This window comes from Camelina sativa, chromosome 15 (assembly GCF_030686135.1).
Source record: "Camelina sativa cultivar CO46 ecotype springtype chromosome 15, ASM3068613v1".
Taxonomy (NCBI): domain Eukaryota; kingdom Viridiplantae; phylum Streptophyta; class Magnoliopsida; order Brassicales; family Brassicaceae; genus Camelina; species Camelina sativa.
In genome coordinates, this window is record NC_141894.1 from 26027064 (window position 1) to 26051731 (window position 24668).

General features: G+C 40.9%; 2 protein-coding genes and 1 pseudogene across 3 annotated transcripts; all 3 read left to right on the forward strand.

The window, feature by feature from the left end:
* Positions 1-9663: 9663 nt before the first annotated feature.
* Positions 9664-10731, forward strand: LOC147927122 (uncharacterized). Its single transcript, XM_087487315.1, has 2 exons — positions 9664-9834; positions 9931-10731. The coding sequence occupies exons 1-2, from the start codon at positions 9664-9666 to the stop codon at positions 10729-10731; spliced, it is 972 nt and encodes a 323-aa protein (XP_087343441.1).
* Positions 10732-17065: 6334 nt separating this feature from the next.
* Positions 17066-19896, forward strand: LOC147927123 (uncharacterized). Its single transcript, XM_087489553.1, has 8 exons — positions 17066-17195; positions 17417-17621; positions 18352-18400; positions 18587-18670; positions 18767-18846; positions 18951-19040; positions 19149-19292; positions 19432-19896. The coding sequence occupies exons 2-8, from the start codon at positions 17440-17442 to the stop codon at positions 19745-19747; spliced, it is 945 nt and encodes a 314-aa protein (XP_087345679.1). The 5' UTR covers positions 17066-17195; positions 17417-17439; the 3' UTR covers positions 19748-19896.
* Positions 19897-22355: 2459 nt separating this feature from the next.
* Positions 22356-24191, forward strand: LOC104747372 (UDP-glycosyltransferase 73B5-like; annotated as a pseudogene). The gene is made up of 2 exons (XR_015581747.1): positions 22356-23465; positions 23583-24191. The product of XR_015581747.1 is annotated as a UDP-glycosyltransferase 73B5-like (transcript).
* The last annotated feature ends 477 nt before the right edge of the window (positions 24192-24668 follow it).

A 24668-nucleotide genomic window follows, 5' to 3' on the forward strand; every position in this document is an offset into this window, starting at 1 on the left:
AACTTCCACACTCTGAGATGTCCTGAGGAGTTTTGGGTGGACATAGGGGTCTACTTTTTGAGTGGTGATGCTGAGTTGTGGTGGAGATCTGTGGCTGCTAGGAGGGTGCAACGGGAGATGACTTGGGCTGACTTCGTTTTGGAGTTCAACCGCAAGTATTTTCCTAGAGAGGGATTGGATCGTTTGGAGGTGCAGTTCCTTCAGTTGTCTCAGGGGACACGGTCAGTACGGGAGCTGGACTTGGAGTTCAGTCGACTTCTTTGTTATGGAGGTCGGGCTATGGAGCCTGAGGAGGCTCAGATCAGGAGGTTCTTGAGGGTTCTACGTGATGATTTGAGAGTTCATTGTAGAGGGCGGAGTTTTGCTACGCGTGCAGAGCTGGTTGAGACTCCAGCAGAAATTGAGGAGGATATCCGGGCACAGTCAGTGTCGGCTACTCCGGTGGCTCAGTCTAGTAGGGCTCAGCAGCAGGGTGGTTCGAGCAGGGGCGGTAGGCCTGCACAGGGAACCAAGAGGAAGTGGGAGGCTACGCAGACACAGAGTGGTGCGAGTTGCTTCAAGTGTGGGAGCAAGAATCATAAGATTGCTAGCTGTCCCAAGAGGAGTGCTCCGACGGTAGGGCCTCGAGTATGTTATCATTGCAGGGAGCCAAGGGACATCAGGCCCTTGTGTCCCAAGTTGCAGCCGGCAGCAGTGGCAGCGTTGCAGCAGGTGCAGCCAGGAGGTCAGCAGGTAGCACGGATTGAGCAGGCGCCACGGGTTTACACGACAGCAGAGGCTGGTGGAACTAGTGCTGGAGCGATCACAGGTATAATTTCTGGTACTTAATCTTTGTGAATTTTAGTAGAGTCAGATTTTATGTTCCTGTGATAAAGTGTTAGGTTCTCAACACATGAGGTTTGTGTAGGGACCTTGTTGATGGGCGGGTTTAAGTCCCACGTTATGTTTGATTCTGGAGCTTCGCATAGCTTCATTACTCCAGAGTGTGCAGAGTGTGCGGGGATCAGCGGGGATCCTGGAGAACGTACAAGAGTTGTTAGAGTTGCGGGAGGCAAGTTCCTGAGAGTTATTGGACGAGCTAGAGGAATTAATATTCAGATCGCAGGAGAGTCATGGCCAGCGGATTTGCTTATCAGTCCAGTGGAGCTGTATGATGTTATTCTCGGGATGGACTGGATGCATCGGCATATGGTGCATTTGGATTGCTATCGGGGTAGAGTGGAGTTTGAGCGTCCAGGAGGGAAGTTGGTTTTTCAGGGTATTAGACCGACTTCGGGGAGTCTCGTGATCTCAGCCATTCAGGCTGGGAAGATGATCGAGAAGGGCCGTGAGGCTTATTTGGTTACTATATATATGCCAGAGTCAGTGGGGAAGTCTACGGTTAGCAGTATTCCGGTTGTGGAGGAGTTTGAGGATGTGTTTCAGTCTTTGCAGGGATTACCACCATCTCGGTCGGATCTTTTTACCATTGAACTGGAACCAGGGACGACACCGTTATCCAAGGCTCCTTACAGAATGGCTCCAGCAGAGATGGCAGAGCTGAAGAAGCAGCTAGAGGATTTGCTGAGTAAGGGATTCATCCGTCCTAGTGTATCACCGTGGGGAGCGCCGGTATTGTTTGTGAAGAAAAAGGATGGGAGTTTCCGGTTGTGTATTGATTACAAGGGTTTGAACCGGGTCACTGTGAAGAACAAGTACCCTCTCCCGAGGATTGACGAGTTGTTGGATCAGTTGAGGGGTGCTACTTGGTTCTCCAAGGTAGATCTGGCATCGGGTTATCATCAGATACCGATAGATGAGGCAGATGTGAGGAAGACTGCTTTCAGGACGAGGTATGGGCATTATGAGTTTGTGGTGATGCCTTTCGGGTTGACTAACGCACCAGCAGCGTTTATGAGATTGATGAACAGTGTGTTTCAGGAGTTTCTGGATGTATCTGTCATCATTTTCATCGACGATATCCTGGTCTATTCTAAGAGTCCTGAGGAGCATGCAGTGCATTTGAGGGCAGTTATGGAGAAGCTGCGGGAGCAGAAGTTGTTTGCCAAGTTGAGCAAGTGTAGTTTCTGGCAGCGTGAGATGGGCTTTCTGGGTCACATTGTTTCTGCAGAGGGGGTTTCTGTAGATCCAGAGAAGATTCAGGCTATCAGAGATTGGCCTAGACCGCAGAATGCCACAGAGATCAGAAGTTTCCTTGGATTGGCAGGTTACTACAGGAGGTTTGTGCAGGGGTTTGCAAGCAGAGCACGTCCTATGACTAAGTTGACAGGGAAGGATGTTCCTTTTGTCTGGTCAGAAGAGTGTGAGGAAGGCTTTGCAAGCCTGAAGGAGATGCTGACTACTGCGCCAGTGTTGGCTTTGCCTGAGCAGGGAGAACCCTATGTGGTTTATACAGATGCATCTAGAGTTGGTTTGGGTTGTGTTCTGATGCAGCATGGGAAGGTTATTGCCTATGCTTCACGGCAGTTGCGGGTACATGAAGGCAACTATCCTACTCATGATTTGGAGATGGGTGCTGTAGTTTTTGCCCTGAAGATTTGGAGATCTTATCTTTATGGTGCAAAGGTACAGGTGTTTACAGATCATAAGAGCCTGAAGTATATATTCACTCAACTTGAGCTGAATTTGAGACAAAGGCGGTGGATGGAGCTTGTGGCAGATTATGATTTGGAGATAGCCTATCATCCTAGTAAGGCTAACACGGTTGCAGATGCTTTGAGTCGGAAGAGGGTAGCTTCGGCTCAGGAGCAGGAGATGGAGTCACTGGTAGGGGAGATCAGTGCTTTGAGCTTATGTGCTGTTTCACAGGAACCGTTGGGTTTAGAAGCAGTAGATAGAGCAGATCTTCTGAGTAGAGTGCGGTTGGCTCAGGAGAAAGATTTGGGGCTGGTGAATGCCTCTAAGGATGTGGATTCTGAGTATCAGGTCTCAGATAATGGTACTATCTTGGTGCACGGTCGGGTTTGTGTGCCCAAGGATGAGGAGTTGAGGCAGGAGATTCTGAGAGAGGCTCATGCGAGCAAGTTGTCTATTCATCCGGGAGCGACTAAGATGTACCGTGATCTCAAGAGGTACTATCATTGGGTCGGGATGAAGAAGGATGTAGCTAGTTGGGTTTCGAGGTGTGATGTGTGTCAGCTAGTAAAGGCTGAGCATCAGGTTCCTGGCGGGTTACTGAAGAGTCTACCCATTCCTGAGTGGAAGTGGGATATGATCACCATGGATTTTGTGGTAGGTTTGCCAGTGTCACGGACCTTTGATGCTATCTGGGTCATTGTGGACCGGTTGACTAAGTCAGCACATTTTCTGGCCATTAAGAAGACTGATGGAGCAGCGGTCTTGGCTAAGAAGTATGTGAGGGAGATAGTCAGGTTGCATGGGGTGCCAGCGAGCATTATGTTTGATAGAGATTCTAAGTTTACTTCGGTGTTCTGGAAGGCATTTCAGGCAGAGATGGGCACTAAGGTGCATATGAGTACAGCTTATCATCCCCAGACTGATGGACAGTCAGAGAGGACGTTCCAGACGCTGGAGGATTTGCTGAGGATGTGTGTGTTGGATTGGGGTGGCCATTGGGCAGATCACCTGAACCTGGTAGAGTTTGCTTACAACAACAGCTATCAGGCGAGTATTAAGATGGCTCCTTATGAGGCTTTGTATGGGGGCCATGTCGTACACCATTATGCTGGACTCAGGTGGGGGAAAGGAGCATGTTTGGTGCTAGTTTTGTTCAGGAGACCTCAGAGAAGATTCGGGTTCTCAAGCTGAACATGAAGGAGGCTCAGGATAGGCAGAGGAGTTATGCTGATAGGAGGAGGAGAGATCTTGAGTTTCAAGTAGGAGACAGAGTGTACCTCAAGATGGCCATGTTGCGGGGTCCGAACAGGTCATTGTCAGAGACTAAGTTGAGTCCGAGGTATATGGGTCCATTCAGAGTGATTGAGCGGGTTGGACCAGTGGCATATAGATTGGAGTTACCTGAGGTGATGCGTGCATTCCATAAGGTTTTCCATGTGTCTATGTTGCGGAAGTGTCTCCGTGAGGGAGAGGAGGTGTTGGCTAAGATTCCTGAGGATCTTCAGCCTAACATGACTTTGGAGGCGAGACCAGTGAGGGTTCTCGAGAGGAGGATCAAGGAACTTCGGAAGAAGAAGATTCCTTTGATGAGAGTCCAGTGGGATTGTGATGGTGTTGAGGAGCAGACTTGGGAGCCCGAGGCAAAGATGAAGGCAAGGTTCAAGAATTGGTATGAGAAGCAAGCCGCGACTTGAGCTTGTTTAGCCTGGTCCCATCTGTAATTCGTGGCTGGAGCGGGAATGGAGTATTCCAGCCCATCTCTCTTGTTACTCGGTCGCTTGGGGTGGTTGGTTGTGCGACTCGGTAACAAGATAAGGTGGTGTTCGGGGTACAAAGTTTCCGTGAGGCGGGGTTTTGGAAGAAAGTTTCCTGAAATAGAAGTTTCCAAAAGTGGAAAGTTTCCCAAAATGGAAAGTGCTAAATATGGAAAGTTTTCCGGGAGTTGGAATTTGTCTATTTGAGTGGTGAAGAGCCTTGGAGGGGCTTGTGTGGCCTTAGTGGCGGACTTTTGAGTCAGTGTGCCCGTGTGTGGCGGTATTTCTTTTGTTATGGTGTGGCCTTTGTGGCAGTATTCTTTTGTTATTCTGTGGCCTTTGTGGCAGGCTGTTTAGCCAGAGTGCCTGTTAAGGCGGTCCTTCGGGACAGACGGTCTTTCGGGACTGATGGTCCTTCGGGACAGACGGTCTTTCGGGACTGATGGTCCTTCGGGACAGACGGTCTTTCGGGACTGATGGTCCTTCGGGACAGACGGTCTTTCGGGACTGATGGTCCTTCGGGACAGACGGTCTTTCGGGACTGATGGTCCTTCGGGACAGACGGTCTTTTGGGACTGATGGTCCTTCGGGACAGACGGTCTTTCGGGACTGATGGTCCTTCGGGACAGACGGTCCTTCGGGACTGATGGTCCTTCGGGACAGACGGTCCGTCGGGACAGATGGCCTTTGTGGCGTGAATATGATCCTTGTGTGGTCATGGGGTATCCCGGTGAGGGGATATGTGGTTGGTAGGACATTGAGATGTTTTACGCGAGCCACGGGAAGGAAACCGAGATAGGGATAGGACTCAGACGTGTTCAGAATCGTTTGCTCACGACTCTTGGGGGACTTAGGTTCTCCTAGTACTACCATATTCAGAGACTTTGTGGCTCGGGAGTATGGTTGGTATATCGACTTCGGATGACGATCCAGGGGCGCGCTGTAGGGTGGCAACCCGAGAGACGAGTTTGGACTTTTCCTTATATATTTTGGCATGCAGACTTAGGTCTGATGAGGAGCCAATAAAAACTCAAGGTTTAGGCCTATGAGTAAAGGAAAGTCCAAAAAGTCAAGAGCAAATGACGCCTGGAACGTGAGTCTATCGCCTAGAGGTGACCTTCTGTAGATCGGTCGGAGGAGTGCGGGCCGTGGAGACGGTTGCACGGGAGTCCTTGACTGATGGTTGTTGAGATTCGAGGACGAATCTAGATTGGTGGGGGAGAATTGTAACACCCGCAAACCATTTTCTTGGAATTTTGGTGAGGGTGTCGATCGACACCACAGGGGGAGTGTCGATCGACACTAGTGGTAGCCGGTTTGGTCGGTTCAATTTTAATTGTCCGGTTTGTGTGGTTGGTTTAGGAAATCCCTAAAATCGAGTTTTTAGAGGAAGAAAATGACCTAGGGTCGTGTAGTTTGTGTTTTATCGCTGTTTTTAGAGAAAAACAAAAGAGAGAAGTTCTTGAGCTTTTGAGAGAGATTGGTGAGATTCCTTGCTGTTCTTGGGAGATCTAAGGCTGGGAAGGAGTTAGAAGCTTGCTAGGAGTGAGGGAATTCGTTCTTGTTGGTCAGAATCTTCTTGGAAGAGGTGAGTGCATGACCATGGCTTATCTAAGCTAAGATCTCTAGATTCTATGTGATTTGGTGCTTATGTGGTTGTTTCTTTGAGTTCTCTATGGTATTTCGTCACTGTCTGGGCTGGGTTTGGCTTCTGGGAGCGCATGGAGCGGATTGGAGAAGATAGAAGGCGAGATTCGGAGTTTCTGATCGAGGGAAATCGCTGCTCGGCATCGGTGTCGGTCGACACCAGTTGGGGTGTCGGTCGACACCAGTTGGGGTGTCGGTCGACACCAACGCGAGGACGGCTCGGGACTTTGGCGAGTGTCGATCGATGCCATGTGGAGGTGTCGGTCGACACAAACTAGGGTTTTCGGGAGTGTCGGGCAGGGTGTCGGTCGACACCAGATAGTCAGTGTTGATCGACACCATCTGGTGTCGGTCGACACCCCTCTTCCAGTTACGATGGATGTTGCATGCTTGTATATGAAGAGGAGGATGTTCTAGGGACTTGATTGGATGTTGTTTGGCATTGTTAGGTTGCTAGAGTTGAGTCATTAGAAACATTGTTAGGTTGCTGGTTTCATGTTTTCTGATGATTGATTATTGGATATTGCTTATGCTATGGTATTGGTTATATTATTGGTTTATTATTGGTTATTGGCATTGAGTATTCCGCTGTTGAATGTGTTTGTGGTTAGGAGGCTAGTGGGTATGGGACCACTAGCTGTAGATTATTATATTATATTATATTTATTATTTATTATTAAAAAAAAAAAGGGTCGGTCGTTTCAGATACTTTTGAAGTAAATTTTTTATTTTCAAGTCTAAGAAATAAGGATTGACGTCGCAAGACTTTGATTTGATGTTATTTAAGTTTAAAGAAGAAGGATCGACGAAAAGCACAAATATTGTATTAACTATACATGTGTTCATATTATTTTCTCTGCAAGTAAGGATTTTGGTTTGAGAAGTTTCAAACCGTGTGGATCTAAAACCGAATAAGTATATGGATGAAATTATCAATAATTGCGTGCATGTGTTGATTATGCTGGTCTTCATGAATTGCACAGTTTTTCTGAGAAAAGAAATAATTTTGGTGGGAAAAAAAAACCAAAATCATAAAAAAATTGTTCTTAAACCAATTTAAATATCGAGATATTATAAAAAAATTCTAGAGAGATGGCGACGGTGACAGCGGTTTCTAGGGTTTTGGTTTGAGATGGGTTTTATTGGCGAGAGGGATCTGCGGCTTAACGGTAATTCGGGGGGAGAGACGAGAGTTGGTTTGTCGGTAGATCTTCATGGGTGTAGATATCGGGAGGGATTTGGTTTCCCATACCCGAGACTGAATCGACGAGGCAATTTAATTTCGGATCTGGCCCCTAGTGGGGGATCTGCGGAATCGTGGGATTTGGAGCCCGGGTTTCATTGTGAGTTTAAGACTCTTGGGGAGAGGAGCTCGATTGTGTAGTTCCTTGGTCCCACTGGTGGATTTTGTGTTAACGACCGAGGAGATTTGATGTTTCCTTGTCTGAAGATTCGGATTGATGCGTATCTCGTTGTGATCCTGTGGATCAATGAGATTCTTGTTATCATGGCTGGTTTTCTTCTCATCACGGGACGCCGGATCTTTCTTTATTGCATTTGGTGGATTGATGGCAAGAGAATATATTTACATTTACACTCACGGGGTTTTTTGGAAGGTTAGGGGATACGCTCTCAGGATTTATGGGTACTGATAGAATCGGGATGTAGGGGTATATGTAGTCGATCACGAGATATACTTATCCTCATTCGCTCCTTGCATCTGCTCAGGTTGTGGTGCTTCAGTTGGTGTCGTATTAGTGGTGTATTGCATTCAGCCCTGATACGGGCAGTTGCGTGGTCGATCATGTGGTGTACTATGGCTCAGTTGGCGCTCAACAAAGGCAAGTCTGCACTCGTCCGTACGGAGGTGGTTAAGATATCTATCTCGGTTTTGGCTGAACGAATTCAACAGTTCTCTCTCACGTTGATTGGAAGACTGATGAACCATGTGGTTCAGCGCATGGAGTCGCTGTTGGTCAATCTGCCCAAAATTTGGAAGCTAGAGGACAAAGTTTTGGGAGCGGACTTAGGTCGGGGAACTTTTCAGTTCAATTTTGAAGAGGAGGAGGACCTCCAGGACGTTCTACACAATGGTCCATATCATTTCGATGGTTGGATGCTTTCTTTGGTTCGCTGGAAACCAATAGTTTCAGATTCTTACCCATCGGCTATTAGCTTTTGGGTGAAGGTGGGAGGTATTCCCATGCACATGTGGGAGATAGCAACGCTTGAGGCCATAGGGAGGAAAGTCGGGAAGATCAAGGACCTGGATGAGGAAACAGGAAGCATATGTGTAACGGTGAATGGCTTTAACCCCTTGCTCTTTCACATGGTGGTTCCATTCGATACAGGGGACGAAGTGGTGGTTACCATCGACTATGAAAAGCTGTCTGGGTTTTGTAAACACTTTTTCAGATTAACTCATGATGTATTGCTCTGTCCTGAGCTGAAAGCAGCTACAGCAGGTCACGGGAATGGGGTCCATGCGGACAAGAGAGGGACTCAGCGGCAGCAAACCATGACCAAACAAGGTCCGGTTGCCCAACAAGATGGTGGTTGGGAGAAACCGAGAAAACATGTCAAGCGAGCCTTGGATTTCCAAGCAGAGTATCCTCATGATAGGCGTCAGCCTCAGTTCCGGGGTGGAGAGTCTAGCGTTGCTGGTTCCTCTTTTCAATCACGGCATCAAGGTCAGGCATGGGGACAGAAAATGAGATACCAGGGTAGTGGTTCGGGTTCATTCACGGGACATGCTCTGTCGGAGACACGGACGGGTGGTGGTGTCATATCCGATCCCTCTTTGGAGTTACCTCTGCCCAGGAAGGGCACTCGTCCGGTGTGGCCTAAACCCATGTATAAGGTGAAGCAACCATCGGGAGAACGATGAGGATGTTGAGGATCTAGGCTTTAATGAAAGTACTGATGATTTGTTAGAGGATGGTGAGTTCGATGATGCTGATAATCAGGTGGAATCAGGGCAAGAATCGGAGATAGCTTTGGGGGCTGAGACAGAGTCGGGCTTAGGACCAGAGGATTCTAATGTTCAAGGTATGACTATACCTGTCTCCTTAAATTTGAGTGTGCGGAATATTAGTCAAGCTATGCGGTCTGTTTCTCTGGGGAAATCAGTTAGTTTTAAAGATAAGTTGGTTAGTTCTCAGCCTAGGAAGGGTGTACAAAACTCGAAGAAAGTGGTCTTACCTATGGCTTCACCTGGGAAACGTCTCTTAGCTAAAGCTTTATCTCTTAAACCTGCAGGTAAGGGCAATAAACCAGTGATGGTTGGGAAACAAGGTCAGAAGACAAAGGACGGCACTTCTGCTGGTGGCGGAAGTCGCCCTATCAAGAGAGAGATGGTGGCGCTCCTGAAACCACCAGCTCATACGTGAAGATCTTGAGCTGGAACTGTCATGGAATTGGGGCAGACCTGACAGAGAATTATTTGTGTGATTTGTGGAAGCAGCATCGTCCAGACATTTTATTTCTTTCAGAAACAAAAAAGTGTTTTTCTTATTTACAAAAATTTCAGAAAAAGTTTGGTTATAATAATTTGTTTACTATGGATCCCCGCGGGTCGAGTGGGGGTTTAGCGTTGTTTTTTATGAATGAAATAAAACTTTCAATTCTTTATGAGAGTGATCGCATTATCGATACACAAGCTTTTATTAGACAACAATTGGTATTTATGTCTTTTATTTATGGTGATCCTATTCCCCAACATCGGGGAAAAGTTTGGGATAAGTTAACAGATATTGGCTCTTTTCGGATTGATCCTTGGTTCTTGATTGGCGATTTCAACGAACTAGTTGGAAACCATGAGAAACAGGGTGGAGCTTTGCGCCCTGCCTCTTCTTTTGTGCCTTTTTCGTCAATGCTTCGACATTCCGGGATGCTCGAATTTCCTTGTTACGGGGAACAGTTATCCTAGCGAGGTAATCGTTGTAATAACCAGGTAGTCCATTGTCGGCTAGATCGTACCTTGGGTAATGAGGATTGGCACGAGTTTTACACAAACTCGAGGGTAGATTATTTGGAAATGATTGGGTCGAACCATAGTCCTATTTTGGCTACATGTCTTAAGATGAACCGGAGGCGGCATAGACAATTCCGTTTCGATAAGCGTTGGTTGGGTAAAGAGGGCATTGCAGATGCGGTCGAGTCAGGGTGGAATCGATCACGAAATTTTCGGACCCCAGTTTTTGTGGATAAGATTCGGAATTGTCGGAATTCGATTTCCTGGTGGCGTAAGAACAACTTTAATTCTGGCCCCTCAGCGATCTCTTCGTTAAAGGAGGCTTTACAAGTGGCGAAAATGGATGATTCGATCTCTCAGGAAGAAATTAGGGGGATTGAGAGGAAATTAAAAGAGGCATATCGAGATGAGGAAATCTTTTGGCAACAAAAAAGCAGAAAATTCTGGTTGAGGGTTGGGGATAAGAATACTCACTTTTTTCACGCCTCTACTAAACAGAGACGGGTGTGCAACATGATTCTTGGCTTATTTGATAGGAATAATGTCTGGAACGAATCTCCTTCGGAAATGGAGCATATTGCCACCAAATATTTTGAGAACCTCTTCAAGAAGTCGGATGGCAGGGGCATTACCGAGATGCTCCAAGAAATCCACCCTCTAATCACGGACAGGATGAACAGGGAGCTTATCAAGGATATTTCCGAGGGGGAAGTTCGTAAGGCTTTATTTGCTATGCATCCGGAAAAGGCTCCGGGTCCTGATGGGATTTGGTGGATTTGATACGAGAATTTTTTTGAACGGGTTGTTTCGATCCTCGTTTAAATGAGACCAACATTTGTCTTATCCCTAAAGTGGATAGACCACAGCGAATGACAAAGTTTAGGCCGATTAGTCTTTGTAATGTAAGTTACAAAATTATTTCTAAAGTTCTGTGTTTCCGACTTCGTCGAGTTCTGCCTACTTTGGTTTCAGAGATTCAGTCGGCATTTGTTTCTGGTCGCCTTATTACGGATAATATTCTTGTGGCCCAAGAAATGTTTCATGGGCTGAATACTAACCGACGATGTAGGTCGGAATTCCTGGCTTTCAAAACAGACATGAGCAAGGCTTGTGATCGAGTTGAATGGGATTTTTTGGAGGCAGTGTTGCTAAAATTGGGATTTGATCGGAAATGGATTGTGTGGATTATGTGGTGTGTTTCTTCTGTGTCGTACCAAGTGCTTATGAATGGTTAGCCTAGGGGCTCTATTCTTCCACAAAGGGGGTTACGACAAGGGGATCCTTTGTCGCCGTACTTATTTATTCTTTGCACAGAGGTGCTGATCGCAAAAATTAAAAAAGCTGAAAGAGAGAAGAAGCTGACGGGCATCACAATTGCTCGGGACAGTCCCACCATATCTCATCTGTTATTTGCTGATGATAGCCTGTTTTTTGTAAGGCAGAAGTGTCTGAATGTCGGACGGTGATGGACATCATCGGCGATTATGGTAAAGCTTCCAGGCAAGAGGTTAATTTAGAGAAATCTTCGATTATGTTCGGTAAGAAGGTATCCCCTGCAACAAGATCACAGATAAAATCAGTGATGGGTATTTCTAAGGAGGGTGGTATGGGCTCTTATCTGGGTATTCCTGAAAGTCTTCAGGGTTCAAAGACGAAGGTATTTAGTTATGTAAAGGATCAGATGGATGATCAGGTTAATGGTTGGTCTGCGAAGTTATTATCAAAAGGGGGAAAGGAAATCATGATAAAATCGGTAGCGTTGGCACTACCTTCTCATGTTATGTCATGTTACAAATTGCCACATGAATTGATATCTATATTAACGAGTGCTATCTCTACCTTTTGGTGGAAGTCTAACGATAAGGCTCGTGGTATGCACTGGGTTGCTTGGGATAAATTATGTAAGGATAAGTTAGAAGGGGGTTTAGGGTTCCGTGCTCTAGAACAGTTTAATGATGCTATGTTGGCAAAACAGTATTGGCGGCTGATTCATTACCCGAATTCCTTGATGGCGCGGGTAATGAGAGGGCGTTACTTTAGGAATAAACATCCCCTGTTGGCAACGAAACCAAATAATCCTTCCTTCGCATGGAGGAGCATTTACTCTACTAAGGATTTGGTGGGGCAAGGAGCGAGATGGGCGGTGGGTTCTGGTTGCTCTATTTCAGTTTGGCGGGATCCGTGGTTACCGGATGCCCGGCCTCGACCAGCTAATTGTCGGGGAAGACAGTGGCTTCCGAGTTTAATGGTTAATCACTTAGTTAATCCAATCATGAAAGATTGGCACTTGCCCATCTTAGAGGAGTATTTTGATCCAGTGGATATCCCGATTATTCGAAGTATGTCGGTCAGTAAAAACTATAAACCGGATCGCTTAGTATGGCATTTTACCAAATCGGGGAAGTACTCGGTGAAATCAGGTTATCGGTTGGCCCGAGATCATGGAAACTCCAGGTGCCCCCAAAGGTCCAACACTTCTTTTGGCAGATTGCCTCCGGTACCCTTCCCGTGATGGAACGGTTAGCGTACCGTGGGGTTCACTGTGACATTACCTGCAAACGGTGTGACCAGCTAATTGTCGGGGAAGACAGTGGCTTCCGAGTTTAATGGTTAATCACTTAGTTAATCCAATCATGAAAGATTGGCACTTGCCCATCTTAGAGGAGTATTTTGATCCGGTGGATATCCAGATTATTCGAAGTATGTCGGTCAGTAAAAACTATAAACCGGATCGCTTAGTATGGCATTTTACCAAATCGGGGAAGTACTCGGTGAAATCAGGTTATCGGTTGGCCCGAGATCATGGAAACTCCAGGTGCCCCCGAAGGTCCAACACTTCTTTTGGCAGATTGCCTCCGGTACCCTTCCCGTGATGGAACGGTTAGCGTACCGTGGGGTTCACTGTGACATTACCTGCAAACGGTGTGACCAGCTAATTGTCGGGGAAGGCAGTGGCTTCCGAGTTTAATGGTTAATCACTTAGTTAATCCAATCATGAAAGATTGGCACTTGCCCATCTTAGAGGAGTATTTTGATCCGGTGGATATCCCGATTATTCGAAGTATGTCGGTCAGTAAAAACTATAAACCGGATCGCTTAGTATGGCATTTTACCAAATCGGGGAAGTACTCGGTGAAATCAGGTTATCGGTTGGCCCAAGATCATGGAAACTCCAGGTGCCCCCGAAGGTCCAACACTTCTTTTGGCAGATTGCCTCTGGTACCCTTCCCGTGATGGAACGGTTAGCGTACTGTGGGGTTCACTGTGACATTACCTGCAAACGGTGTGACCAGCTAATTGTCGGGGAAGACAGTGGCTTCCGAGTTTAATGGTTAATCACTTAGTTAATCCAATCATGAAAGATTGGCACTTGCCCATCTTAGAGGAGTATTTTGATTCGGTGGATATCCAGATTATTCGAAGTATGTCGGTCAGTAAAAACTATAAACCGGATCGCTTAGTATGGCATTTTACCAAATCGAGGAAGTACTCGGTGAAATCAGGTTATCGGTTGGCCCGAGATCATGGAAACTCCAGGTGCCCCTGAAGGTCCAACACTTCTTTTGGCAGATTGCCTCCGGTACCCTTCCCGTGATGGAACGGTTAGCGTACCGTGGGGTTCACTGTGACATTACCTGCAAACGGTGTGACCAGCTAATTGTCGGGGAAGACAGTGGCTTCCGAGTTCAATGGTTAATCACTTAGTTAATCCAATCATGAAAGATTGGCACTTGCCCATCTTAGAGGAGTATTTTGATCCGGTGGATATCCCGATTATTCGAAGTATGTCGGTCAGTAAAAACTATAAACCGGATCGCTTAGTATGGCATTTTACCAAATCGGGGAAGTACTCGGTGAAATCAGGTTATCAGTTGGCCCGAGATCATGGAAACTCCAGGTGCCCCGGAAGGTCCAACACTTCTTTTGGCAGATTGCCTCCAGTACCCTTCCCGTGATGGAACGGTAGCGTACCGTGGGGTTCACTGTGACATTACATGCAAACGGTGTGATTCCGCGGCAGAGTCTATAAATCACGTATTTTTTTAGTGTCCTCGTTCGCAAGGTATTTTGGAATTGGCTCAAGTTTCTTTACTTCCGGATGGGTTTCCATATGCTTCAATCTATGCGAATTTGAATTTTATTTTCTGGCGGGCCTCATCCCAATCGGGAGTTTCAGATATTTCTCTCAGTCTCCCGTGGATTCTTTGGTCGATTTGGAAAGATAGGAATAGGAAAGTCTTTCAGGGAACAGAGGGTGAACCAAGTGACATTTTGAACCAGGCAAATAATGAAAGGACTGTGGGAGGAGGCCAACTCCTTATCAGGGAGATTTCAGCCTCCGCCACCTCCCCTAGAGGTGCGGGAGCCCTCTCTACGCTGTCAGGTTGATGGTTCCTGGAAGGGGCCGGATCCCCTCCAAGGTCTGGGTTGGTGGTTTTGTAATGGTGAGGACTCGACGCTTCTTCTGGGTGCTCGAAGTCTTCGACGGGGTCCGTCCCCATTACATGCGGAGTTACAAGCCCTAATGTGGGCTATGGAATCGCTGCGGGCGGCTGGGTATGATTGTCAAACCTTTGAGACGGATTCTGCATAATTAATAGCGATGGTGCAGTTGCCCGAGGATTGGCCGGCCTTCTCAAACTTGCTGGACGAATTCTCCTTGCTTCGATCCTCCTTCCCCTCCTTCTCTTTGAATAGGATATCCCGTGATGTCAACGTCAGAGCAGATTGCCTTGCCCGGTCCTCAAGAACTTTACTTTTTGAAACTTCTTTTGTAAACTCTTTTCCTCCTGTTTGGGCTACCAATCGTGGAGTGATTTTCTAGTTATTTAATGTTTGGTTGAAAAAAAAAAAAATGATTTTGGTCTTGGAGTTTGATGGATTAACAAGTTGTGTGGTAGTCTAAAAAAAGGTTTTTTTTTGGAAGAATGTGAAGAAGTTGACAAGGAAGAACAAGAAGAAGAGTATAACAAAGAACCGGACGCTAAAGTAATGATGACAATTACCATAAAATTTGACGGTGAAAATGACAAGAAAAAATATGAAGAATAATAAAACATTGAATAATAAACACGAAAACATAGGTGATAGCGATCAATTAAATATGAAAACGAGATAAATTCATGATTATAAAATTGTTCCGTTTTCTGGTGGTCAAAGAAATGGTTTAGGATATGTGAGGTCACCAGTTTGATCCGCTTCGCCTGGACGTCGAGTTAAATTCATGATTTTAAAACACAACTGACTTTTATATTTTTAAAAATTGTATATCGAAAATTCCTTAATAGTAATTTAAAGTTTTCTATAAGATAATATTTCATTACCGTCATCAATCAAATATATTTTTTATCAAAATATATCAAATAAACCCACGCGTAGCGTGGGTTCAAAACCTAGTAAAGAAAAAAAGAAAAAAGAAGAGAGAAAGTAATATTTTTTTTACTACAAAATCACCTGCTCAATTAAAAATCATGTGATATAAATATAATAAAAATTACACTATTATATACCATAAATATTTAGGTTGGTCAATTATTTACATTTAGGAAAAAATATGAGGGGAATAAATATTTTACAGAAATATTGGATTCCTATTTTGGTCAAAGTTCACAAAATAGAATAAAATATTCAAATTCATTTTTCCTAAAAAAAATCTAAGTTTTAAGTGAACAAAAATAAAAACCTTTAAAAGGCCTTTTTATTATGTACATGGGGGTTTAATATTGTGGTAAAATATGAGAAATGTTATAATGACAACCAAATAATATTATGTAGGGTCTAAATAGCAACGGTTGGAAAATACAAAAAAATATTTAAATAGTAACAAAAAAAAAAATCTTTCATTTTAAATTAAGTGTTATTTGTGAACTTAAGTTTGATAATATAATAAGCATTAAATTTTTTTGATAAAAATTTAAAGTTTTAATGTACTGACCAATGAGAAATTTTGTAAAGTATATATATTAGTAAAGGGTAAACCATAAAATTTGTTTGTTTTCTTAATATGTGTGCAAAATCTTTAAACGACACTTAATTTAGATTAGAGAAAATATATTACCACTATTTGTACTGCCTCTAACGTTTTATAACTTGCCATGCGCCTTCTTAAATCTGTTTGAAACTATTAAATAATGTAGTTAGGAAAATTTTGTTTTAAAAAAATATTTGATTGTTGCCCTAGCGAAATCGACTTTAATTCAACATAGTCATTTTATCTCAAGGTCAGCCAATATGGAAGCTGATGTCCTAAGCGAAATCGACTTTAGTTTATTTTTTGTAAACTGTTGAATTTTATAAAAAACAAAACACAGTTTAATTTATTTCTTACTAATTAATATTATCATTAAAAACTCTTATTTGTACAATAATAAGAATGTGTTTCTTTATCATTGAAAATAGTTGTTAATTAACATGTATATGCTTCACGTGGATTTGACCAAAACAGTGGTCCAAAAAGATGTTACATTGTAGTTAACATGTATATACCTTAGGTCACGAGTGCTAACTGTTCTATATCGTTATAGATGTGAGAGATTGTGAGTATGTGACATTTTACATAAGCGACAAGCAATGCTAGAGTTACAAGTCATCTCTCGTACTCCAAAAGAATTAGGGAAAATATTTGACATCAATTTGGCAATTAATTGCAAATTAACACTCCTTTTTATCCAGTAACTAGAATGACACAAATTTTAGATAAAAAGACTAAAAACCCAGAAATTTGATTTTTTATTTTTATTTTTATTTTTCAGGAAACGAAAAACTAAAAAAATAATACTATTAAATATTTTGGTTTAAAAATATGATTGATGAAAAAAATAAAATGATTAAAAATATAATATTTATTTTTTAAATATAATTTATAAAAATAAAATCTGTCCGCTCCTTAACAGTTGAATTGCTCTCTATTAATCCATCTAGATCCAACACATCTGACTCAACGGTTCAACGAATCTAACTTATATATTTACCAAAAAATATTATTAGTCACAGATACAAAACATTGTTAACTTATATAGATTACTTTTTATTTTTGAAGATTTGAATACCTTATATAACATTAATATACTTATATGTCATTGACCAGTAAAATACAAATAAATTTGTATATATAAGGTGAGATAACAAAAGTTGGTGAGAAACCTAAAAAATAAAATAAAAAGAGAGCGTTTTTTACTTCTCGTCCTCCTTAGCTTCCGGCGATTATCTCTCTGTTCTCCGGTGCATCTAATTTTATCAATCAGGTCTCAACTTATTTACGCACATCTATCCAAAATTCCATGTTACATTAGCAAATATAGCTTCCACATTAACATACGTAGCATGAGTTTGTTTCATTTGTTCGTTCTCTTTTTAAATTTCCATCATAATAATACAATATTATATTCAATTTTAATTTCCCTCTTAGATCTTGATTTCTCATTTTCAGATATAATAATATAAATTAAAAATATTTATTTTGTAGATCAAACGTCCTTTGTTATTATAATGGATCCCTTTACGGTCACAACAGAAGCTGAGCTCGTCCCTGCCACCGTTACGGTCACAACAGAAGCTGCGGTCGTCCCAGCTATCGTTACAGTCACAACAGAAGCTGAGATTGTCCCTGCTACCGTCACGGTCACAACAAAAGCTAAGGTTGTCTCTGCTAAGCGATCAAAGACTACAAGGTTTGTTGATATACATATGTGGATTATGGTATTTTAAATAGCCCCGCTTTTGAAACTAAACTTTAGATCCTCAATTTCATGTCTCTATATTGTTCAAAATTTTGTATATTATCGGTCTCTAATTTTTTTTTTACTCCAAGAATGATTTTCAAAATGTTTTTTTTTTGGTAGACTAGTCTAATATGTTGCTCTTCCTTCCTTTTAACATTGTTTCTTATTCAATATCCTTTTTCTCCTTTTTTTTAATCTTGAACAAAAAATGTTTTTCTTCTTTTAAAAGTCTTATTTTTATTTTATTTAATAAAAAATTTCCATAATTCATTTGATTTCTATTTTTAAAATTTTACAGTTATTAGATTCGATGTATTTAAATAAACAAATCTTTTATAGATAACACCATCTTAAATGTCTTATATTTTTATTTTGGGTATAGTGGTATAGACCAAAAAAATAAAAAATCTACCTCTTATAACACTATTATAATTTATACTATATTTCAATAGTTCATCATCAGATTTCATATATCATTAGTTTTTGTATATTTTTTTCTTTCTTTGAAATTTTGTTCAAAAGCTAATAAATCTAGGGTTCCCTTTTCTAAATCTTGCCTTAGGTGTCCACCCACGGCCATGGATTTGTTCCAATTTAATAATAGCTAATAAAGCTGTTATTTTATTTAGCATCTTATGAACTGTCTTTATATATTAACAAGGTAAAAATGTTTTTGCAGCCACTTACCTCTTCCTAGACGCCAATTCTATCACTCTCAAAGCGGTCAGGTGATTCAAGTTCCTTGACCAACTTCTTTTGAATATTCTTTGACTTGCAAGTTATGATATTTCTCATGAAATTTTGTATATACTTAATTGGTCCCATTCAAATTTGAATATTGGTTAGTTGTGTCCATGTTGTCTCCGTTTTATTGTCACTAACCAAAAAACCTGCATGTTTTTTTTGTTACAAAGCCAATGACACTTGAGGAAGTACTCTCTGACCGAGATAGCGAAAATGAAGCCGAGAATGTGGCTGAGGTTGAGGCTCCAGATCTGGTATATTCCATGGTTTCTAAAACAACCAACAACAAAATGATATATGAAGTCACTTGCTAATGAGTAATGACCTTTGAAATTTTGTAAAAACTGCAGATGATTGATGATTCCATGAAAGAGAATGAAATTATGGAAATTTTCATTCAACTGTGGAACTCTTTTGTAAAAAAAAATAGGTAACATTAATTTTTACGTTGAACTTATAACGTCCATTGTTATTTCTTGATTAATGGTTTTGGGTAAAAAAAATTGTCTAATAAAAGTATAAATTATGTTGCAGAGTTCTGGCAGATGCTCATATTCCTTGGGCATGTGAAAAATTTTCAAAATTATACAGGAAAGAGTTGCACGATAATTTAAAACTCGACATGTAAGTATTATCACTCCTAAATTCTATAAATACACCAACATATATATACATATACTATATTAATTTGGGTTTGTACATTTATTGGATTTTTTTATTTAATAATACCAGGTGCTGGCGATTATTCATGATGAAGCAATGGGATTATGGAATTCTTGACGCAACCACCATAACCAAATGCAATACCATCATCCAGAAATACCCTGCCACCTCAGATATGGATGTTGAGGAAAATGATCATAAAAGCAATAAGAAGTAATTGAAAGATCTCCGATGATTTAAGCGTTGTTGTTTATTATATTGCAACTTTATACATTTGTTATTATTTAGGAGCAAAAAAAAATACTATTTTTTTTTAATTATTCTGTTTTGTTTTCTGTTTTTTTTTTCCTAGTGAGGACAACAGAAAATCTACTACACATGCATCAGGCAGTGAGTCTAGTATGTGTAGAAATGAGGAGAAACATGAAATGGATGTGGGTGTAAAAGCTCACAACACTGAATCTTCGCAAGTTGTGGACATGGACACACTTTTTCAAAGGAACATAGGAAAAAGGCTGGTCAAACAAACTCCAAAAATGAAAGAAATGACAGATACAAAATGGGATACTTTCCTTACTCGTGGAAGTAGTAGCCGAAGAGGTCGTGGTGGTGGAGGTCGAGGTGGCCGTGGTTGCGGAGGCTCGGGTGGTCGTGGAAACCTCATCTAGTGATCTCTAGTGGGCTAGTTCTTTCGTTCTATCTTTTCTTGTTTTTTTTTTAACTTTTAAGTTTATGTTGTTTCTTCAAATCTAAGATTAAATGTATGCTTAATCACTTGTTCTCTCTAAAATGCTCTTTCAAAATGTTTTACCCAAAAGTCATACATGTAACAACTACTCAACATTTTAATTTTAATTATCTTTTAATTATGAATTTTTGTCTTTCTTGTAATTTACTAAGCTTCTTTTCCACTTTTCCTATTTTCAGTGAGTCCACTTTCTTTGTATTATTTTATATAGACTTAATATGTTAAAAAAAATCTTGTGTTAACATAAAGTTTTGGAACCTTATCAATGGATCTCATTATAATGTCTTGACACCAACAACAATAATCAATAGTGTGGATTTGCAAAGTGATAAAACGGCAGGAGATATCTTCCAGTTACTTGTCTCTAATGTTATTTTCATCGACATCAAGATACATATAGTTTATGTTTTTGTTTTTGTCAATGTTCTTAAACATTCAAATGTACGTTCCGACATTGACAACAACAAAGACATTGATGATATAGATGTTTGACAACATAGAAACAAGTGTGTATGTTTTTTTAGGAGAAAAAAATAAGTACTTAACTGTTTTTTTAATAAAATGTGGGAGGGGAGGGGAATCTCCTAATAGAGAGAATAAATAAAATGGAAAAAATTCCCTAAAAAGAGTAATATAAAAATAAAATAAAAAAAATCTCATAATAATAGGAAGATATAAAATGGAAACCAGCCCACTAGAAATCACTAGATGATTTATCTTGTAGATCCAACGCCCTTTGTCATTATGACATCCAAGTTAATGTGTTCCTCCAATCCTCGGCTGTTATTTATCAAGGTTGTCTTTCTCGGTATATTTCTATGCGTACCAAAAATCTGATAAAGAGAGAAATTCACCTACTTTTCAGACGAAAGCTCACTGCCTTCGATAAAAAGACTCTTCTGACGAATCACTCTCAGGAAACATATCTCACAGTACACTATGGTTCTCAAATTTTCATGAGCTTTAACATTGTCTTGCGGTTTACTACCTATCTTAATCCTTATCATCTCCACTTCTCAAGTACTTATCTTTCGAAGTGTATATAAAAAGTATATGTAACTCTATTTGGTGATATTTATAAAATGCTATCGATTTTGAAAAAAAAAACAAGTGAAAGTGAAGATAAAGCATTGTTAGCTAATACATTAGTCATACGAAGGAAAAAGCTACCAGATCTGAAATTAGGGATCAATTATCATGGAGCAAACCAACTAATTTGTTAATTATATTCTCGAAGTATATGAAGTTAATAATAATTTTAGAATCCAATTTAATGTGAATTGATGAGTAGTCGTTACTCGTTAGACATGGATGCCTTGATGTCGTCTAGGATGGCTAGAGATTCTTTTTAGATTAGAGGCCACAAAGCGTTCAGATGTAGATCTCTTGAAACTGAGAGACAAGTTTGCAGTTCCACCTATCCACCCATTACCACAGGTTCTTTCCATGCCGCATTTGTTTCAATGTAGATTGCATTTGCATTTGGAGGGAGAGATGAAGAAACATGTGGGTTAACGAAATCTTTGAGACTACAACAACCTACTTAAGAATACAATTATAGTTCATAGTTGATTAGACGTATCTTGGTTTTTGTATTTGTTAATAACATCTCAATCGATGAAATAAAAAATGTCGATCTAGATTCTTTGTTTCCATAAACTTTCACGAATTCATTACTTTCCGAACTTGTTTTAAATTACATAGATATTCTATAAAAATGATTGCTTTATCATTTTATCGTGTTTTGTCACGATTGACAACAACTATAATTTAAAACAACAACTATAATTCTTGGTGTGTGTTTGAATGATTACGAATTTTGGGAAGAAAACAAAAAACAAAATGTAGGTATATATATCTCTTCCGTACAAAATATCTTTTAATTATTTTAATGTTAACTGGTTATTGTTCTAAAAAACAATTAAATAGATTTTATAACATTAAATTTTAAAAGAAAAAATTGGAACGTAAAGAAAGAATACGGCATAAGATATGTTAGTCTTTTCCGAACTTGTTTTAATTACACAGATATTTTATAAAAATCATTTTATCGCGTTTTGTCACAATTGACAGGTACGGAATTAAATAATATTGAGGGTTTATTATTTTTTCAGTATTAATTCGTTAAAACACTCAAATGGTTTACCAATCAGAGAAAATCGTTTGATTTATCAAAATAGTAAGTGGGATCATCTGATTTTTAGTATTTTCTTGTGGAAATGCCAGGCCTTCAAAGTTCAATTACTCGTCTGCTCGCCACTAAAGTAAGAAGTCAAAGTTTTTTTCTACGAGACATCATCAGATGTATCATATGTGTTCATATTCGGTTCCCAATTCATATAGCCAACCTACCAGAACAATGCAACACAAAAGCAAAACATGACGTATGCAAAGACGTGACATTCGCCACCTGGACAACTTTATTAATTTATTTGATCTTCTTCCACTGTCTTCTTCAACGTGTACGCGCGTGTGTGTATATATAATTCAATCCAGACAAGAGTAAGAAAAATAATCCAATCCAGACAAGAAACCCTCTTTGTTTTTGTCTGATCACATCAAACATGTCAGTTCCGTTATTGTTCTGATTTCTTTTTGTTTTCTGTTTCATCCTGTAAAACCCAGAAGTTTCTACAAGCAAACATGAACAGAGAAGTTTCTGAGAGAATTCATATTCTGTTCTTCCCTTTATGGCTCATGGCCACATGATTCCAGTTTTAGATATGGCCAAGCTTTTCGCGAGCAGAGGAGCCAAATCAACCCTTCTCACAACTCCAATCAATGCTAAGATCTTGGAGAAACCCGTTGAAGCATTCAAAGTTCAAAACCCTGATTTCGAAATCGGAATCAAGATCTTCAACTTCCCTTGTGTAGAGCTTGGATTGCCTGAAGGATGCGAGAACGGTGAATTCATCAACTCATATCAAAAAGCTGACTCAGGTGACTTGTTCTTGAAGTTTCTTTTCTCTACCAAGTATATGAAAAATCAGTTGGAGAGTTTCATTGAAAAATCCAAACCAAGTGCTCTTGTGGCCGATATGTTCTTCCCCTGGGCGACAGAATCTGCTGAGAAGTTCGGTGTGCCAAGACTTGTGTTCCACGGCACATCTTTCTTTTCCCTTTGTTGTTCTGTTCGTATAACATGAGGATTCATAAGCCACACAAGAATGTTGCTACGAGTTCCACTCCTTTTGTGATCCCTGGTCTCCCCGGGGACATAGTTATCACGGCAGACCAAGCTAATGTTGCTGACGAAGAAACGCCAATGGGAAAGTATATGAAAGAGGTTAGGGAATCAGAGACCAATAGCTTTGGTGTCTTGGTGAATAGCTTCTACGAGCTGGAATCGTCTTATGCTGATTTTTACCGAAGTTTTGTGGCGAAAAGAGTTTGGAACATTGGTCCCCTTTCGCTATCAAACAGAGAGTTTACGGAGAAAGCCGGAAGAGGGAAAAAGGCCAACATTGATGAGCAAGAATGCCTCAAATGGCTCGATTCTAAGCCACCTGGTTCAGTAGTTTACTTGTCCTTTGGGAGCGGAACTAACCTCACCAACGAACAGCTGTTGGAGATTGCTTTCGGTCTTGAAGGCTCTGGACAAAATTTCATCTGGGTGGTTAGGAAAAATGAATACCAAGGTAATGTGTTCCTCCGATCCTCGGCTGTTATCTATCAAGTTTGTATTTCTCAGTATATTTGCCTCAATGTTCACATAGTTATTACTTGGTGGATGTATGGTTGGGACAATGGGACAGGTGAAAATGAGGAGTGGTTGCCTGAAGGGTTTGAGGAGAGGACAACAAAGAAAGGGCTGATAATACGGGGATGGGCGCCGCAAGTGCTAATACTTGACCATAAAGCAATTGGAGGGTTTGTGACGCACTGTGGATGGAACTCTGCTATGGAGGGCATTGCTGCAGGGCTACCTATGGTGACATGGCCAATGGCGGCGGAACAGTTCTACAACGAGAAGCTATTGACAAAAGTATTGAGAATAGGAGTGAACGTCGGAGCTACCACCCAGTTGGTGAAGAAAGGAAAGTTGATTAGTAAAGAACAAGTGGAGAAGGCAGTGAGGGAAGTGATAGCTGGTGAGAAGGCAGAGGAAAGGCGGCTATGGGCTAAAAAGCTGGGCGAAATGGCTAAAGCCGCTGTCGAAGAAGGAGGTTCTTCTTATAATGATGTAAACAAGTTTATGGATGAGTTGAATGGTAAAAAATAAAGTAAGACAGAACATGTTTAATTTTGTGAGATGGATCGTTTGCCACTATTTGGTAAGAGAAAGTCCGTATTATGTCAAATAGAATAAAACTGGAGGACAAGTAACTTTTAGTATATCTATGATTGATTCAAGTATTTCTTTACTTTTTAATTATTGTGATCATGATCATTATCACCCTAAATCATTTATTTGTTCTATTCGAATTGGAAGATTGACTGAAGGATTAATTGGCTTTTAATTTCCGATAAGGATTAAACCATTTCCGAGAAGCCAATTAAGCCAATTAAGCTACGTCGTCCCATTTCCGATCCCGAATTTCATGGGAATATCGTTTATGGTTCAAGCTTTCAATTAACAAGACACGATGGGATGTAAACATGTACTCTGGAAGACAAGAACTCTCATTTCTCATTTGGGACAAGTTCTTTACCAAGTATAATATTTTTTTTTATATATAATATAGAGAACTAAAATAAGTTTTGTGGACGATTATAACATACATTACATAAACTTCCAAATAAGCGCTATTTGACATATTATAATACTTTTTTTTAATTATTATTTTTATGTTCGGATTCTCTATTTTACATTTAAGATATAATTTTGAGAGTGTATGGTT

What these genes read in the sequence shown, in the direction of transcription:
- LOC147927122 (XM_087487315.1), top strand. Translation starts at nt 9,664, where the DNA reads ATGTCTTTTATTTATGGTGATCCTATTCCCCAACATCGGGGAAAAGTT. An exon ending in TGCGCCCTGCCTCTTCTTTT is followed by an intron (nt 9,835 to 9,930) that starts GTGCCTTTTTCG and finishes TGTAATAACCAG; the next exon opens with GTAGTCCATTGTCGGCTAGA.
- LOC147927123 (XM_087489553.1), top strand. Translation starts at nt 17,440, where the DNA reads ATGGATCCCTTTACGGTCACAACAGAAGCTGAGCTCGTCCCTGCCACC. An exon ending in ATCACTCTCAAAGCGGTCAG is followed by an intron (nt 18,401 to 18,586) that starts GTGATTCAAGTT and finishes TTTGTTACAAAG; the next exon opens with CCAATGACACTTGAGGAAGT. An exon ending in TCTTTTGTAAAAAAAAATAG is followed by an intron (nt 18,847 to 18,950) that starts GTAACATTAATT and finishes ATTATGTTGCAG; the next exon opens with AGTTCTGGCAGATGCTCATA.